The sequence below is a fragment of the Lampetra planeri genome, chromosome 19 (genome assembly GCF_965212315.1).
Source record: "Lampetra planeri chromosome 19, kcLamPlan1.2.h2, whole genome shotgun sequence".
Classification (NCBI taxonomy): Eukaryota; Metazoa; Chordata; class Hyperoartia; order Petromyzontiformes; family Petromyzontidae; genus Lampetra; species Lampetra planeri.
In genome coordinates, this window is record NC_136125.1 from 4,233,783 (window position 1) to 4,253,421 (window position 19,639).

At 45.8% G+C, this 19,639-nt stretch overlaps 1 protein-coding gene across 6 annotated transcripts in view; it reads right to left on the bottom strand.

Moving 5' to 3' along the window:
- The window catches only part of SHROOM2 (shroom family member 2), a 252,676-nt gene that overhangs the window by 78,812 nt on the left and 154,225 nt on the right, over nt 1-19,639 (bottom strand). The window contains exon 1 of one of the 6 annotated variants that reach the window (XM_078602777.1): nt 4-3,147. The exons of the other annotated variants lie outside the window; for them this stretch is intronic. Coding sequence (XP_078458903.1) covers nt 4-26 — 23 coding nt within the window. The 5' untranslated portion in view covers nt 27-3,147. Of the gene's footprint in view, nt 1-3; nt 3,148-19,639 lie in introns of those variants that run through there. 6 annotated transcript variants of the gene reach the window in all.

Below are 19,639 nucleotides of genomic sequence, written 5' to 3' on the forward strand. Positions count from 1 at the left end.
TACCTCTGCTTTTTACTGTTCTTCATGGTGTCGCGGCTACGGGAGCACCGAAACACATGCCGTATTTACTACAGTACACTGAAGTGTGCGACACACACGACGGAGGAGCACCTCTTCACACGAGCCTCCATGTCGACCGCTGCGTATTTCAGCACGTTACGTTCTCTCCGAGTGCAATCACTAAGGGCTCGGTGCTAACGGCTCCCCTTGAGCGTGGAGCTCAAACCCAGACAAGGAAGGCACGAGTCACACGACCAGCCAGCGTAGATTTTTTTTTCTTATAACATTTTTTTTTATAAACGCACCTCCGGCAGCTCTAGAGGGTGGGCCTTACAACCCACGCTGTGGCTTCCTGCGAGAGAAAAAAAATGTTTTTACATCCAGCAGCCCTGGATCGCGCAAGAGTAGAGGCCCCACCTTAACTGCCAAGGCACTTTGTTTCCACTCCGTCGCACCAAGCAAACACGCAGTTGTAGCTGCTGCTGCAAACGAATTTGACAATTCCTGCCCTTTGCAGCCTTAATCAAGCGCAGAACTCCTGGCACGAGGTGGTGTGATTGAGCGGAATGGAGATACCCTGTTAGAATGCCTTTATTGCTTTTGCTTGCAAGCCAGGAGCGAGCGAGTCCAAAGGTTTGTGGGGGCGTGGATCCTCGATTGAGCATGTTGGGAGCCTGATGCAGAACGTGCAAAACAAGTGCACGGCTCTTCTATGGCACTTTAAACCTGTGCTCCCTCCTGCTGTTAACTACCTCGCCTGGTGCATAGGAGGTTGTGCGTTCCGACCCTGACGCCTGTATATTTGGAGTTTGCACGTTCTCCCTGTGGTCGTGTGGATTTCTCTCCGGGTCCTCCGGGTTTTTCCCTCCACATTTAGAAACATGCGTTTAGAATATTTGGCTGCTATGAATTTCCACGTGATAAGCCACTCCGTTAAGCCATCACTAGTGGCCTGGCCGCATTTTCAAAAATAGCTACATAGCTCAGTGGGCTTACCTGGTTAAACAAAAATATAAAACTAGTTTAGTTTTATATTCAAAGATGGACCGATGTGGTCAGCAAGAATTTACCATGAGCTGGCAATCACCCATAATTCCCTTCCCCATTGGCAGCGTTCAACATAATTCACAGATGATGTTGTGCCCTGTAAGTACTAAAAGTCAAACTCGCTTGAATAGAAATCATTCATAACTGCCTGCTGAGTAAGAACTGATTTTAATGGGGGGTCAAAACTTAAAATCACATGTAACTCAATAAATGCAGGAAGTTTAAAGTTGTACACTATAATACAAAATGCAGTCTTTAAAAAAACATATAATTCTTGACTTGTTTAAATAAAACCAGAGAGGCTCATTGACTAATAAAAACCTTACCGTATTTTTTTAACACAATGGCAAAACACAAGAAATTTTCAAGGATTATTTTTGGAAAGCAACATTTAAAAAATGTAATAAGCTAATTTTTTCGTCCCTTGCAATGCATCGTTGTACAGTGCAATCATCCGTAACGAAAACACAACGAGAGTGGCTTCTTGTATAAATAATTTATCAAAAGCTTTTTACCCTAGTTTTCCTTGCTCCGAGTTGGATATTTCTTTTGGCAGCGCTTTGTTCCCAAGCAGCCTTATCTTTGACGCGCACGGCATAAGGAAAAGGAGTTGCTGTTTTGAACATCGCGCTGCGCTTTTTTTCGCCCGCGATGGATGGCCAAACTTTGCATGCACCCCGTGCAGGCTCCGTACTGCAATGGCGCGTGAGAGCAGCCACCACCACCAACCTCGCCCCCCCAATGGGGAGGATGTAAATGAGCAAAAGTCATGCACAAAACAAGTGGTGGGTTGTGTGTGAAGCTCACGCCACTCCGTCCACCGCGATCGACCGCAGTACGCAAGTGTCCTTGCGCTTCACAACGCGTCGTCAGGTTTCCGCGCGGAAATATCAACGCAAACGCCTGTTGCGTTAAAGTGGTTAGAATGCCTCGAACCTTTACTCATCGCGCAAACTCAGAAGATGACTGTGTTTAAGCCACGTACATGTCGATGGACTGATTATGAAATCTGGCCGGATGGCATTGTGGTTAGAGAGCCCAACTCAAAATTGGAAGGCTGTGAAATTAAATCTAGATTGGGGGTTGACTGCCCATGAACCCTTGGGAGAGACTAAAAAAAGTACCGCTGTGGACAGCTTCCAGTGGCCATCCTATCGAGAGCACTTCCAAAATCCCAGTCTCGATACCTTTTGACTGCCCCTCCAAGATCAGTGACAGATTTTGTCACTTGGATACGGTAATGGGGCAGTTTACCTGCCACAACTCACACGCAAATGCTATGAACATAATAATGCTCCTTTGGATAAGAGTGCACTGTGACATTGTCCACGGCGAGGAAACTTGGAAATCCTGTAAACTCCGCATACCGGAGGCTTAAATCCTTTCCGCAGGACAAAACCAACACTGTTTATTTCCTACAAATATTATCAAAGGTCTCCGGCGTTGTTTGCAGGAAGAGCCATGCTTTGTTATATAAGTAATTATTCGCTCTTTTGCTATTTTCATGGGCAAATGCATTTTGTAAGCGGAATACTGGAATTACAGATATTGCCTATTCTTGTTTTATCATAGATTTGCAATTGCTCTATGGTTAAAGAGTTGCTCTATGCGTCTGACTTGCCTGTGTGTGTTTATTCGGTAAATTGCTTCATTTAACATGTCATGTAAGATGTAAAGTTGACATATACCAGTGCCTTAATTGATATTCTCTTCACCGTTGCACAGCAACACAATGCCTTCAACAGCACATTAAAGACTGCCTTACAATTAGCTACAGGGTTATGAATGCATTCATTGCATTTCAGTTACTGTCATAAAAGTAACACTCACGAATTTCTTACTGCTGACCGAGATAAGAAAGCTCACATGCTTAAGCATGCTTTAAACGTTATTTCAGCAAAGAAATGTTGCATTTTCTCACCGATTAAAGTTTACTTTTAATTGCAGAGTACAAATTACAGTTGATTTTAAACTTGTTTTGATAGCCTTTGAGTGTATGTTTACAATTCCACAATATGACAATTTGTTAGGACAGCAAAGGTATAGTAGGTGTGATCCTCACTATAGAGCGACTGTAACAGTGGCAGATTTCGACTTCAATACAACAGGGGGGGGGGGGGGGGGTCCTGCTTAAAGTCCCGTGTTGAGACAGGGAAAGTGCGACGACCAAGCGCGTCTGTGTGCATCGTGGTGTCAGTTGCTGTCACACAGTGCCACAATTCCATGGCCAAATCTGTTGGCCATGCACAACCACAGCCACATTGACATTTGAACCTGGTCTGGGGTCGGGCCTCCCAATGGTCAATTGAGCCGAAATAAATATACCAACTGTGGTGCGTGAATATCAGTGGTGACCGAGTTTGTTGCGAGCCAGGCTACTCGCTTGCATGCCACGCTAGCCCAGATTGGTGCTCACGATCAACACTTTCTCCAACAGTCTCTAAATTCTATGTCTTGGTGTGTTCCAATGCCTTGTTGCCACAACCACTGGGAGTCAAGCCATGCTGGCCCAGGAACAGCTCAGGTTTTGTGTTCCCACGCTTCATGAGCAATGAGTCTCCTTGAGCTTCGGCTCTCCTGCTCCATCATCCCTGACCCCAATCGTTCTCTACCAGTTACAGGTGAACAGTTGGAGTTTGGGAAACAAAATGAATGGCAGTAATATCATAACAAATTACATTCAGATTTTTTCTTCAGCCCACGTTTTTTTTTTTTAAACACGAAGATGACCCGTCATTTAAACTAAGCCAGTGACACCAACATCGCACCCATCTGGATTCTGCGTTGACGGTGTGACGTCACGGCTGGTCCAGGCGACAGTGGGGGGCTACGGTTAGACAAGGGAGCCCCCCCCCAGGGGCACGGCTGAAGGAAGTAGACGGGAACCGTGCTGCTGGAACGGATCCCGTGAGGACACGAACTCTTCAGCCCAACTCATCCCCACGACGGCTCCCACACGTTGAGACATCGGCTGTCCACTACAGCAGGGGATCGGCACGTGTGACCGGCACGGCCTTCCCTGAGGTCAAATGAGCCCGGAAGCGGTAACTGCATCTGCTGAGAAGTGTTTTCCACCAATGCTGGGAAGACAAAGGTGGCTGGGTGTGTTGCTGAGCGGCCCAACTATGGGCACAGCACTTACACTTCTTTCAAGTGACATTATTGCAGGTCTCGCAAGGGCAGCTTTGTCTACTTTGACTCCGCGCGCGTTCGTGTGGCCGTGTGAATGAGCGCGCGTGCCCGCGTGTTCACGTGTGAGGGTGAGTCACTCGGGGTGCCCACGGGAGACTGAAGCAATCGACATCTTTTTCGTTCCGCTCCATCAACCCAGCGTCCAAACGGCAACGAAGCTAGTGCACTGAAGGTCCACATCTTAATTCAATTGCACACCACTCCCCGAGGACTCGGCATAAAATGAATATACAAAGCTGCATAGAACAGTAATAACATAAAACTCAACGAAGAAAGCCGTCTCTGGTGTGTTTTTTGTTTGCATTTTGACCACAAGTATTGTAGTTAATGCACACATGATTTATGAAAAGGTTTCAGTTTTGTTGCCAGAAAAAAGGGGAACCCCTTATTATTAAGCTCATCAATTACACTGTGGCCTTAAAAGGAAAATATATAGTATAGTGAGTGACATTTTACGAAAAACCAGTAGATTCGTGCCTTTTATCTCATCAATCTATTGTTCCATCAGAGTGCTTTCTGGTTCAAGCAAAGGGTGGAGAAGGCACTCATTTACCGGCTGCCCTGACTTCGTGCTGAGCATTTCACATTTGTACGCCTGGAACTGGTCACGCCTTAAAAAGGAACACTGCTGAATTGCAAAGTTGTACCCAACTTTATTAATATCATCTGGATGATGCGCTGAGTTGACCCCATGACCTGCATTTAACTGGTAATTGAGTCACACGCTCGAACAATGGCATCGCCTCGCTGGATCATGTTGTCTTAACTCGTTATTTAATCAGGTGTGAGAACAACTTTATCTACTTTGTATGAAAAAGGTAAACATTACCTCTGTGTGTGGAGCTCACTGAATAGTGGGGGGGGGAGGATTTAATCACGGGGCTTGGTGCTCAACTGTGAATTTGATGCTCTAACGATGACTTCGGAAGATCATATGACGGATCAGAAAGTTGGTCATTGTGCTCACCTGTAATTTTTATGCTCTAACGATGACTTTGAAGATCATATGACGGATCAGAACGTTGGTCTTGGTGCTCGCCTGTAATTTTGATGCTCTAACGATGACTTTGGAAGATCATACGACGGATCAGAAAGTTGGTCTTCGATATCGGGTGTCACGCATTTTACGTCAGGTACTTCAAAAGGTCATTCCCACGCCCGGGTTTAATGTGTGCGAGCGGTTCTGTATTGGACGTTGAACAGGCCAAAACGTGAGAAAGGTGGTCTATACATAAATTCCCGCTGCAGTATCCCAATAACAGAGAGCCCAGCTTGTCCACCTCGCCAGCGATGTTCTACAATATCTGAACACTAAATCGTCGTGGAACCCGTGAACCCCCCCCTAAACGTAAAACTTTACAACTTCACTCGAGTATACAAACAACACGAGCCAGCCAGTGCAGCACACGAGCCTGCCTTACCACTCGCTGGGGTGACGAAGGTGACGAAGCGCATTCACGTGCCGACGTGCACACCTCACTCAAGTCAAACAAGCCGCGCTCCTCGCTCGCTCGGGCGCTCACGTCATCTTCTATCAATAGCTCGTACCTGCGGAATGAGTCACATAGGACCGACCTCCTACACAGCGGGACAAATATGTGCAGGTTTGACGCGGGTTGGGCAGGGAGGTCAATAAAGATGTGCGCGAGTCGGTGCCCCAACGTAGCCTGCAGTGATGGGAAAGGAAGAAAAAAACACAGCCTTACAACTATTTCGTGTAGAGACGTCAACATTCTGGTGTTTACGACGATCAAAGGTGCCGAGCACAAACACAGGTGATGTATTTAATTGCCCAGGAAAAGTCAACGCGATTAAGTCTCCATGTCACGGGATCCGCGTTGGATTGGTTCCCATCTCGGATTTTGTCTCTGCGACAGACACCTTCACTTAGTTTCCCGCACCTTCGATCAGCACGGTTGGCTACGTACGGCGCGAAAGAAGTTCTACATGCGTACGTACTTCTTCAGCAAACTTGCGCGTGAATTCAGTTTTTTTTTGCCCACATGTATCTTGGCCCCAACTTTACAGCCTCATTCATAAAGAACTTCAATAATCTAATGTGCTTAATTACCGTAGGTCGTTGTGACGATATCGTCGGTGAAATCTGAGATGGTTAACATTGTATCAATTAAATTTGCCACTCCCGATCGCCATCCCCATGATGGTCGGGCTGTGAGCCCCAAGTGCTTCCAGCAGGTCCCCTTCTGAGGGGGTTTCACCCTAAAATGTGACGCGTTCATGACCAGTGTTTCACTCGCGGGTGTTCGTTTGTTGTGTTCTTGAACAACAAAAATGTGTTTCCCTGAAAGTCTTGATTTATCCAGTTCAATTTTCAGAAAACAGCTTTTGATGTCACTGTGAATTACTTTGGCAAAAACGTGTCGAAAATGGCACCACGGTGGCGAGATGTTAACTACCTCGCCTGGTATACAGGTGGTTGTGGGTCCGATCCCGACCCTGACGCCTGCTGTATAGTTGAAGATTGCATTTCTCCCTCTCCCCGTGGTCGCGTGGATTTTTCTCCTGGGCCTCCAGTTTTTGCCTTCACATTTAGAAACACGCATTTAGAGTATTTGACTGCTATACATTTCCACTTGATAAGCCACTTCATTTGGCTATCATTTGTGGCCAGGTCGCTTCTGATAAAGAGCTGTATAGCTCAGTAGACCTTACCTGGTAAAATAAAACAAATAGTTTATTGTGTCTCCTTGTCTGACTCGATTTCTAATACGAGTTTGTTAATTTCTTCATACAATCTCACTTTTAGCCATTCTATGTTTGTGAATGTAATCTTTTATTTCAAAATGTACATATATATATTTGTTAATTCAGGCCTTCGAATTTTTTGACAACTTGGATGACTGCATCAGTTTCCACTGAGCCCAAATGCCTACCCATGATCTAAAAGGGAGCGACATAATTGCTCCGGGCATGCGGTCGACAACTTTAACTCGCCAACGGAAAATGCAGTTCACATTTTTTTAAATTATACCCACGGAATGGTAAGGTAATGACATCAAATGTCATGTAGTCATTTGGCCGGAGGAGCGAACAGCTGGGCTTGCTGAAAAGACGTCTCCATTGTTCAAACACTATTGTGAGGAAATGTAATCCTCCGCACACTGCATCTTTCATCAAAGCCTTGTCTCAGCCAGCCACGCGGCACCTGCAGGCTATGCCACAGGTGTGCCTGCCCGAGGGCTTGGCTCACAATTAGAAGGTTGTGAGTTCAAATCACAGCCGTGGGTCAGCTCAGCCCATCATCTCTAAGGGGGGGGGGGGGTCAATAAAATAATAACCACTCTGTGGGACGTAAACAGCGGTTTTCTTCTGGAGATATTTGCCACCGCTATGAGGATGTGGGATTTCCACTGACGGTTTCAGAGATGGGCGTTGCCTCCTTTATCGTTTCAGCGGAGGCACTTTGATATTTGTGCGCGTGTGCACGTGGTGGTGCATTGGTAAGCGCACTGTGCTCACAGAACCCATAAACCTTTGTTTAATTCCCAGCCACAAATGACATGTCAGTGATGTCATTACCTGTCCTAGGCCTATGTTAGGTTCACTCAACTTTAAACAAATAGCTGGTGTGATATATCAGTTCGCTGTCCTTCTCCTGCACCTCCGATTAGCACGGTTGGCTACATACGGTAGGAAAGAACTTCAACGTACATACATACACAGACCAAATCAGGCAGGTGCACTTGTGTGTCGTGCGCGCATTTAATAATTGCTCAACGGTCTGCATGGCCACGCATGCGATCGCTGTCCTTGTGCACGACCGCGCGTACCACCACACGTGCACACGTGCGCACCTACGAACTTTCGGTGTTGCGGGCGTACTGGGCGGGCCTGCACGAGCAAGGAGGGACACGAACAACTTCCAAGTGCAAATGCGCGAGGCCGAGCGAGCGAACGTGCGGGTGCGTGGCCGGGCTGCCGGCGCGGCAGGGTGCACGCGCCCCACTGTAAGCGTCGCGTGGAGTCCAGCCGGGCACCACAATGCTGCCCTTTGACGTTACAGGAAACCCTCGCGAAGCGGGTAGGATGCGGAGGAACAATGGGGATTAGGCTGCACAATGCCCGGGCGGCGGAGCGCCGGTCCTCCGGGAGGCGTAAATCTGCTCGCTACTGAATCTGTTGCCAAGCGCCTGCGCTCAGCGTCTGTGCTCTAGGTGGGCTGCTGCTGCTACTGGGCTTTGGCAAGTTGCCGCGCTGAGCCACTGTCTGTTTGCACCGTCACGCGAAGGCAAGTTATGCCATGAGGGTGTTATAATATAATTGGTTCAATCCCAGCTATGGCTAACAAAGTGGCAAGTGATAAATCTGACTGCAAAGGTCCTAGATTCGCACATCCTGCCACTCCTTCACCAATCCGTACTGACCAGCGTGGTAAAGTATGGTCAAACAACCCCCAAAACTGATATTGACCTTAATCCAGCAGTGAATTAACAAAGGGGTTTACGTTAATATGGTCATTATTTAAATTTTACTTGGAAGAAATGCACACAATAGTGCTCAGCCAAACTTTGTTTGTGCTTCCACACCATTTTATAACTGTTTTCTTATTTTAGTCTCAAGGCAAGCATCGCTACCTCCAAGGAATTGTGTTAAATGACTGAAAACCTGTGCAAATATAAGTAATGATTTATTATAACTGTAACTGGCTAAATTTCGATTTAAAGCTTTTGTGACTGCAGGGATTCATATTCTTGGTTCTTTCGGTAAAGTCACGTAGAAGGGAAATAACAAAGTAATAAAAATAAAACAATACAATTATCTTATTTTGTTATTTCCCTTCTACTTGACTTTACCGAAAGAACCAATCTTGGCTAGTCACAAACCTCATGATGGTGTCACGGATCAATGCAATGCATTACCGGTCCCCTGCTCCAGTGATAAGCGGGTCTGTTTTACGATTGTGTTTACTCAACGTAACTGAAAGTTTGACACTTGGATAAGTGTGAGGCAATCGACCTTTACACAGCATGCATTGATGACCAAACGGGGGCAGCGATATGTACGAGTGAGATGATTGTTGCTGCATTTGGGTCACCACAGTAGCCAGAAGGGGCGTTGTGGTGGCGAGATGTTAACTCCTTCACCAGGTATGCAGGAGGTCGCGGGTTCGACCCTGACCCTGACACCTGTATATTTGGAGTTTGCATGTTCTCCCCGTGGTCGCGTGGATTTTTCTCCGCGTCCTCCGCTTTTTCCCTCCACATTTAGAATCAACGTGCGTGTAGAGTATTTGGTTGGTTTAAATGTCCACGTGATAAGCCACATCTTTGAGCGATCTTCGTGGACAGGTCGCTTCTGAAAAAGAGCTGTACGGCTCAGTGGGCCTTACCTGGTAAAATAAATAAAAAAATACGAAGAATAAACATCCTATTAACAGCTCCCAGCAGTAGACTATGGTGGGTGGAGTGGTGACACAGTTGTTAGCACACAACTCCAGACCCAACCATCTTAATTTTATTCCTGGCCAAGACTAAGGTCAGTCCCCCCCCCGCCCTTTACTAACGAGCGTGGTGTAGGAATGGTAAAAAAAATCTCCATAACCAATAGAACATGGAGAAGACTTCAATCAATCAGTGGGTCAACAAAGGGCTCACTATTAGTTTTGAATTGAGGATGGCTGACGATTATATTTTAAATACACATCTACATGTTTGTAGTAAAATCACACAAAAAAGAACAACTGAAAGCAATGAATGAGGAAAACTTTTGTTCACGCCATTTAAAAACATAATGGGCATGTGCGTGCAGTGACACGGACACGTAAGTTCTATTGGAAAGCTGGAGTGAGGGCAAAGGTGCAGGTAAGCTGAGACTCACTCGTTCTGTGCGTGCACCCCATAATGGGACTGCACTCAGATCCATAGCGGTTCTGGTCTAAACCAGTGTGTATATTTTCATTCGATTCACAATAGAAAGATTGTAGGCTCACAAGAATTGGCTCCCGTGCACGGAAGTGCTGCCATTAGCGGTCGCAATTTGACTGCTGCGGTCGAAAAGGCTTCCACAACTTGCTCCATGGCCCAATGCACATGGGAGGAAGATGGTGGCTAACAATGCAACGTCCAGTCGCTTTCATTCCTTGCCGGACATTTGTGAACTGTGGCATACGCGGTTGCCGGTTTTGAAGTCGGCTCTGGAGAGGGCCTCACCGTGGTTCGGAGGTCACTCCAATTTCTTGCCAAATGTTGGCCTCCAGAGGGTGGAATGGAACCTGGGTCAGGGCAGTGGACCGTGGGTGGTGTGCGATACCCCTTGGGAGCAGACTTCCTTCAAAAAGTCAGAGGTGCGAGCTTTCGCACCCTTGACCCCATGGCACCACCCTTTGACCCCAAGCCTCGCAAAGACCGTAAAGGTCAGACTTGTCTTTAAGAGCTGGACACTATGTCAGAGAGTATGGGGCTGAGCAAAAGCTGTTAAAGGTCACAATCATGGAAGCCACTGGAGCAAGCAAATTTTAAATCTAGATTGAAAACTGCTTCTTGTGTTTAGTTTGTTATCCTTCCCCACACCTCCGATTAGCACGGTTGGTTACGGACGGTGCGAAAGAAGTTCAACATACATACACACGTACATGAGTCTCAAAGTAAGGTTGCAGATGCAGCAAGCTTCTACACAGTTGAAACCACCACAACAGGCATCAAAACAATCACATTCAACTGTGAACATAAGCACTGCAGCCCTGGAGTAGTGAGAGGAACTAAAAGCTCCTTTCTTACGGCAGCATTTCCATGGCAAGTACTCTAATGAAATATGTTTATCACTTCAGTACAGTAATTGATTTTCCTGGAAAACACACATTTTCCAGATAAGCTCTACTTAAAGGCATTGAGATCACTCATCTTTGCCCCAAGCACCATCTGGTATATTTGATTAAATGGCAATGTTTTGGAGCTTTAAAAAAAACAATAACAGTGCATGACTTCCGAGCTTTGCACATTGTAAAACAGAAATGTTTTCGAGTGTTTCAAACGAAAACATTTGAGTTAGTGAATTTAATTAGCAGCCAGCAGGGAATAAAATCGAGTGAATAATGCACAGATACAGTACTGTCATCAGTGTCAGCTTCGCGTCCATGAGTAGCGGGTGTGGGTACTTGCTAAATCATTCATGCGAAACTTGGAATGAGTTTGTAGACTTGGCCGTGTCTATTGTACCGGGAAAAACATGACTCACCATCCGCATTTACACTGCGTCGTGCACACCACAGGGAATTAAAAAAAACACCATTGTAAACATGGTTACAAAACAAAGATACTGTCACTCTTTGGTTCTTTCGGTAAAGACACGTATAAAGAGAAAATAATAAATTAACTAATAGCATACGACGTTTCGATTGCAACACAAGCAACCTTCATCAGGTAAGAATGAATGAGAAAACAAACCCAGTATACTTATAAATATAATGCAATACAATACAGAGAGTCGGCTAACATAGCAGTCAACACCCCACCTGGTTGATTACGTTCTTCCAGAGAATGCTAAATTTGAGAGAGAGATAAAACACAGAACCGGAGACACATAGACAGACATATAAGCAGAGAGAGATAACACAAAGACACATAGAGAGAGAGAGACACACACATATTTCTAAGAATACTATGTTTGTCTTCTCTTTCATTTATACCTGATGATGATTGCTTGTGTTGCAATCGAAACGTCGTGTGCTATTATTTTATTTATTATTTTCTCTTTATACGTGACTTTACCGAAAGAACCAAAGAGTAATTCCTGCAGTCACGAAAGCTCCAAATTAAAGATACTATCATAAAATAATAATACATTTCAGCTCCTAATCTATCCACTGCTAGATGAAGACCTCCCGTTAGCCCTGTCAGTCGCGTGGAGTTTATCTTACCAAACTTCACCACGCTGGTCAGTGTCAGTGTGGGCTGGTAAAGACGGGCCCAGTGCTGGTTTAGATATGACTCACGACTGTGGTTAACTATGCAGCAGTGTGTGCTAACCACTGCATTACCACTCCATCCCAGTAACACTGTAATAACAAATAGTATTAATCACCATTTAATATACCAGAGTGGAAGTGTCAGAGGCAAGTCGAAGGTTAGGGGACAACTCAACCCATTATACCATCAGGGTCAATCAAAATAAGTTAAAACGATTCGTCTTATGGAGAAGAGAGGGAATGTGGAATTTCCCCCATTGGCTCAAGGCCGCTAATGGCAAAGGACCACCACCAGTACCACATGGGGGCAGTGTGTAGGACCGTATAAAAAAACCCATGAAGGATCAATGAACTCGCCGAGCTTCAAGAGCATAAATCAGCGCATTAAAAATATATATATACCGTTCTTACCCAAGAAGTCAACAGAAATGCATTTACCATGCACAAAAACTTCAAACACAATCTTTACATACGGTGTATTTTGCGTTGAGTGTACTCTGAGCTATCGGCTCAATTTGATCCACTTATATTGAATGTAAGGCTAACAGATCTGTTACGTGTTTGTTGTTGTTGTTGCAAAAGCCTTAAAATTGTATCTACCACAGTCAGGAGTTAAATTCAATTTTACATTATAAATAGTTATTTACATCAGCTACAGTGTGGGCAATGATTTTTAACTCGCTGATAAGAACAAACAAACTAAAATTGATGTTCAGAAAGGTCTGGCCTCGTCAGTTTTCTTTTTGCACACAATCCAGACGCAGTCTTGTGATGGCAAGCGACAATCTGTGATGTGAAACAGCTCCCCCCCCGCACTCCACGCACCACGTCGGCTTGAATTCCTCTGCGCGGAGCGAAGATGCATCGCGAACCCTCCTTGTCCTCCTCCGAGGTGAAATATTATAACAAATTGCACGCAGCTGTGTATAGCTGCCGTGATGTAGCCGAGTGCTGCATCCGCTGAATGGTGAAGCTGCAATTTGAATGCACAATTACTGTCGTGCAAACTACTGGCATTTTGCAGATATTTTGAATCGCTCGGGGGCCACGCCGTGCTGTGAATAATTAAGTGACAGTCACAGTTCTCCAAACAGTTCTTGCTTCGTTTAAATTGACACATCTGGACCTTTCAGCACAAAACGTTTATTTAGGCGGCCCCGTTGCCTGGATACGCAAGGCATGTCCCCGTTCCATAGCAACTGCATCATCGACGCCATTATGAAGATTACGAGCCCATTTCCTATGCAGAATACACATTCATGCTTGTCCATTATTTGATCTCCATTCGACTTCTGCCACAATGCATATACTGCGCAAAACAAGCATTAAACCAGTGCACAAGTACAGAGTTTGCAATGTATGGATACCCCACTAAAATAAGAGAGAATTATTTTTTTTATAGAAAAAACGACATATTTAGAAAAGGCCTATTTTGTGCACGACTCTCAAATACCTTAATATCACTTTACAAATATTTTCACACTCCTCTGTAAGACACAGGCTTTTCCCAGCAGTCAATCGGCAGAAATCTGTGCGATGTCTTTCAGTGGATGATCCCATTTTGCATGTTTGCATCACGTAATCCTAGTCACGATGTGCACACTTGATAATGCTGCACACGCTTCTACGAAACATTTATTTTGCCGCAGTAAAATACAATGTGCAATCTCCTTGCGGTTTCACATGCATTATTAATCACGAACGGACCTGCAAGGAAGAATAATAATAATAACATTATATCTTTTATGCAGCATAATATCGACCGGTGAAACCGGAGTGTTCACAATCTGGCGATTTCTAAAAACCTTGGAGGAGGCAATTGATTTTGAAAACCATGCACATGGCCCTCATGCACCAGCAGTGCATTGTTGTTTTCGTGCAGATGAATCCCCACTCACGAGGAGCCACTGAACCAAGACAGCCTTGGTTTGTTGTTTGTGAAGCTCTACTGCGTTTAGAATTCAATAACAACGTGGATCTGTAATCACAACAAACACATTTAATATGAAGGTCCGTAACGAGAATGTACGTGTCAATCAACTGGGGCTTGAGGGCATACCCATAACCGTCCAGATTGTGGAAAGGGGGGGGGGTCTATTTGGCCATACTTCACCACTCTGGCTATTGTGGGTCGGTGAAGGCGGGCAGCATAGACGTAGAAGCGCAGTAGAATACAACAATGGACTTTGCTGCCATCTGCTGCCCACCGCGTAGCCACGCGACGACCACCACACGTACCTGCTGTACGTGTGGTGGTCGTCGCCCATTCAAACACTATCCAGGCTCAAAGCAGCTTAGCTTCAGAGATCTGAAGGGATCGGAGGGCATTCCACGTGATGTGGTCATGGACAGAGCAATAAATCACACAATAACGCAATCCAATAGGTATTTCTCAGAAAACAAAACACCGCGTTGATGTCATTACATGTTAAAGACTTAGTACACATTCACCAGCTCAGACTCCACTCTTATTATTACGCTTGTTTACACAGGAAACCCTCACAGAGCCTCACCAACTTTCCAGGAAGGCACTGCCAAGCGTTCGCAGGGACGTTGCTATGTATAATCCAAGCGGAGTAATTTGCACGTAAATTTTGAGCATTGGGATGTTTGGCCAATACCAGTTAGGTTGCATAATTTTGTTTGAGCAAATGGGAGGAAACCAGAGAACCCAGAGGAAACCCATGCAAAACAGGGGGAGAGCACAAAGATGGCCAGCCATCAAACTTCTGGCTAGCCATTGAACAAAGACAGCCCCCGTATCGCGCGCTTTCAGATGCCCTTCTGCGACCAACTGGAACGCTCCTCCTTCCAACATTAGGAAGCCACTGGAGCTTGTTGTCCTTCCCCCGCACCTCCGGTTAGCACGGTTGGATACGTACGGTGCAAAAGAAGTTCAACATACTGTACATACAGAAAGGTGCCCAAGGCAGGCAGTGAAACCCAGGTCCTGCTTGCTGTGGGGCACGAGTAAGCTTTAGTCATCGCCAGGTGAACTCCGCTCGGAAGTGAACTTGTCATGGGATTTCTGTCTTACTGAACAAATTGCGGTATGGAATCTTGCTCTGCGCACAGCGCTGACGTCCCCTTCATGCTGTTCTCTTCACGTATGGGCCCTCTTAAAAATCATCCCGACGTGAATGATGAGTGCGCTCTTAAACGCGACTAAAGCGGAAAGGCGTGGAAGTTCAAAGCCAGAGCCGGCCAGCGGAGATCAAAGCCAGGGTGAAGGAGAGAGGAGAAAGAGAAGAAGAAAAAAAGGAAGGGAACATTCTGCTTCAGCGAGTCCTCAAACAAAGTCAACAAGCGAACGGCACTCCTTGTGAGACAAGAGGTCGGCAGCAAAATCAGCTCTCCGCTGCAGGAAGACAACTTGACTTTGCTGGGATAATGAGGTCTGCATTGCACGGGTTGCTTGGGCAATCCCAAATATACCAAAAAAAAGTTAATCGAGTTTCTCAAAGAGAATCTGCAGCACTGCGGCTGCGACTGTCAAGCGTGTCGGCCATTGGTCACCGTCCCTTCCAGCCACGTGACCTGCTCAAGCCCACGCGCTTTTAACAGTCAACATTGGCGTCTCTAATTTGCATGTGTCTCTTAATCCATGTGTTCCTCTAATTGTCTATCAGTGTCATTAAAAGCACGTAAGCCTCCAAGCTTCCTGCTTCATGTTCTTGATCCATGCAGGTGTCCCAGATGCATTTATTGGACAAAAAATATATCGTACATGGTATCCTGTTTGTTTGTTTGTTAGGCTATGTTGTTTGTTAAAAGGAAGTATACATTTTCCTTTCATGTTGTAGAATTATCAAACTGTGTTTTAACAAATAAACATTACTTGAACAAAACAGTAAATCGGGAAACCTAACAATAGGCAGCTGCCACGGAAATAAAGATGAAAACTTTGAATCTAAGCAATGGATATTAAGTTACAGCAACACAGAAGATCCAGTCTGCCAAGTAGCCACCTGCCTCTTAATGAGTCTCACGATGCAGCCTCCTGCACCACAACAGTCTTGAGACAGAGCTCAGGTGACTCAGGCATTTGCAATGCCGCATGACTCTGAGAAGGTAATGTGGCTAGATTTGCGTTCCATAGTCATAACGAAAATATGACATTTGCACGAGTCATAATTCGCGGCGTTAGCCAGAGGGCTCATCGCTTACGCAGAGTGAACTCATCACCAATGGACCAATGTAGAAAGCAGCACGTCAAACAACTCGTACGCTTAGAGTCAACTATGTGTTGACAATGAATCAATGCAATCTACAGGTTACATGTTATCTGAAGTGAGTTGGTGCCTGAAAAAGATGTAGTTTAGAGACACCAATGGCTATACGAGTCCTGCCACACGCCTATTTGAGTGAGAAAACACATCAAGCGTATGTTTAACTTATTTCCCACCGTACGTAGCCAACCGATAAATGGAGGTGCGGGGGAAGGACAACAAACTAAACACAAAAAGCAGTGTTTAGTTTGTTGTATGGTACATTATTACACGGACACATAGTAAATATACGTAAAAACATATTTGTATTCACATAAGCAGGAATAGGCAAATGCAAACCCAAATGGATAAACATACATACATACAAACAATCATATAACGCAAACTTGAAACCGAGGTCAAACTGTGGCTGCTGTAAGCTGTAAATCTGTGCTTGGCGGAGTCGTCGGGGTTGTCCGCTTGTTTATCGCGATGTCCATTACCAACGCGGTGGCGGGCGAATGCACGAAACCTCATTCATTGTTCACCCATCCACGCACAGAGCTGCGGCCATTTGCGGCAATGAACCATGACGCCGGTGCCCTCTTAAAACAGGGTTCTAATCCAGGCTAATGCACTTTTAATTGGCACATGGGACAATTACCCTCTCCCTACCCTTCCGTGTTTCTCGAGGAGGACGGGGGGCAAAGGGGCGAACGTGGGGGGAGGCTGGGTTGGGGGGTGGGCGAGGTTAAGATCCGCCGGGATCTTGGTTGGGAGAGACAGGAATTGCGTCCCCGTGATAAAGGGCCCATGTGTTCGGTGCGTCGCAGGGTGAAAGTGGATCGGCGCTCCTTGCAAACAAGCGCGACGTCAATCAGGATTTAGGGGTTTACGAGGTTCACAAAGCCGGATCGGCGGCTGCGGAACGAGGCGGGCGTTGGAACGAGACCCGCTTCGCCGTGTCTCGAGATTGTCTGGCAGCGACGCCCCAAAATAGCCCTGTCTGTCCGGACACATCCTTCGCAGGGAGGGATGGCACCAACATTTGGAAGACTACAAAACAAATGGGTGGGGGGGTGGTGGGGAACTCAATCATTTGAAAATTGAGAGAGTAATACGGCGCTCAACGTCACTGGGCAGGCATTTCGAGCAAGGGTTGCATGTACGTTTGTGCAAATATGGCTTATCATGTCGAAATGTACAGCAGCCAAATACTCTAAACGCATGTTTCTAAATATCGAGGGGAAAAACCAGAGGACCCGGAGAAAAATCCACGCGATTTTCAAATTCCAAATATACAGGCGTCAGGGTCAGGATCAGGATCGAATCCAGGACCTCCTGTATAAGAGGCGAGGTAGTTAACATCTCGCCACCGCAGCAACATGTTTGTTAAAATGCGTCAACTTAAAAGTAATCAAACCTATGCAGTACTGCCCCCGTAAGCTCTTATCGACATAGAGCAAACAGGGCGTCAAGGACAGTGCATCCATGGCAACCAAACAGCCCGCTGTAATCCTCAATTTACAATTTAAAGAGGACACGTGCTGAATTTGACTCGCTCAAAATTGATATTCTAAAACGCCATCCTCACTCATCTGGTGAAACATGCGGTAAGATTATTTGGCTGTGAAACATCTCCACGTGATAAGCCACCTTGTTAAGCTTCTGAAAAATGGCTGCATAGCTCAGTGGGCTTTACCTGCTAAAATAAACCTAACACGTAGGCTTTCGCGACCAATATTATTCATAATATAGGTTTTTGGGTCAGATCGCTGATTGTAATTAACAGCGAAACGTCGTACTAACATTTTTAAATGCTGTTGATTCTCTCTACAGCACACCGGTGGGCTAAAAATAGTTAATTATTTTGTCCTTTGAAAAACGTAACACATTTTTTACTGTTTGGCCGTGTCGGGTGGTGGAGGGTTACGACACCTTTATAAATAACGCGATCTGACCCAAAAACCTATATTATGAATAAAATAAACCTATATATTTCAGTGATTTTCTTACCTTTCCGATAATATGCACTGCTATCGTGTTTCTGTATTCTTTGTTGTCGTTACTTTCTGACCCTCCCCTACTGGACATCTGTGAAGAAGAGCTTTATAGCTCTTCGGATTCCTCCAGCACAAATACAGATTCTGATGAAGTGAGGTCACCTTCGGGTATGAGAAGGCCGCTGTGAACCACCGTCACGTCAAGCAATCAGCACGGCTGGTCCTCTGTGGGGGGCACCATTGTGCCCCCCCCCCCCGTTTCTGCTCAACCCACACCGGCACTCACCCCGACTCAATCTCACTCGCACACCGCTGCGGATAAACCAGTGAACCCGGGGGATGGGGTTGCTGACCAGCGAACACTGTATTTACGCATTAACAAATGTGTGTCCCTGATCCAAAAAGCAATAAAAAACCTCGTACTTAATAGACATTATAAAACAAGTACTGCTGCGTGTATTTCAAGCAAGCCATGGATTACTCTGCAGCACATTTCTAAGACGGTTATATAAAACAACACATTCTTGGGCACCCAAATCAAAAGCCACGCGTCAGGTGTTTCGCAAACGCTTGTCAGGATTATCCTAAGCCGATGTGCTCGCGGTGACGCATAGTAGCCGATGATGCCACGCCAATGAAAGATCGTGCTGCAATCGATAGCCAGTGGCTCGCCTCCGCCAGTCAAAACTCACACGAAGCTTTTGGAATGTTGGGGAAAGAAAAAAAATAGAGACACCACAGCGCCCAATCCATACAGAACCCATTTGAGGAATAACGCAGGCCAAGCTTGCAAGTTGAATCAGGCGGTTGTATTTGTCTGGGCTGAAAAATACTGTAGGTTTTCCTCTGCATTGCCTGCCTGGCCCTCATCCCAACCATCACGACATTCCTTACGTCTCGGATTGCCAGTGCCACACCGCGGCAGCGGCAGCTTTGCGTGGGGCTCTTTGAGGGCTGCATGGGACGATGTGAAAACATAAAAATCAAGAGAATGGTACACAGTGGGGAATACAATACATCGAAATCAGCCCCCAGCTCCCGCATTAAAGGTACAATGTTGAACAAAAAGTATCATTGGAAATGTGTAGGATCTCAATCAATCAATGTCTGACACGTGAATCCCAGCAGCCCATGGAGAAAGAAAGCAAACAAACACAGAAGTGACACTGATCGGCCGACCTTCACTTTTACGGAATATCCCCAGAAATATCTCCAAATGGAAGCAAAGGTCTGCTCGATTTGTCACCGCCATATCTCTGCTGCCA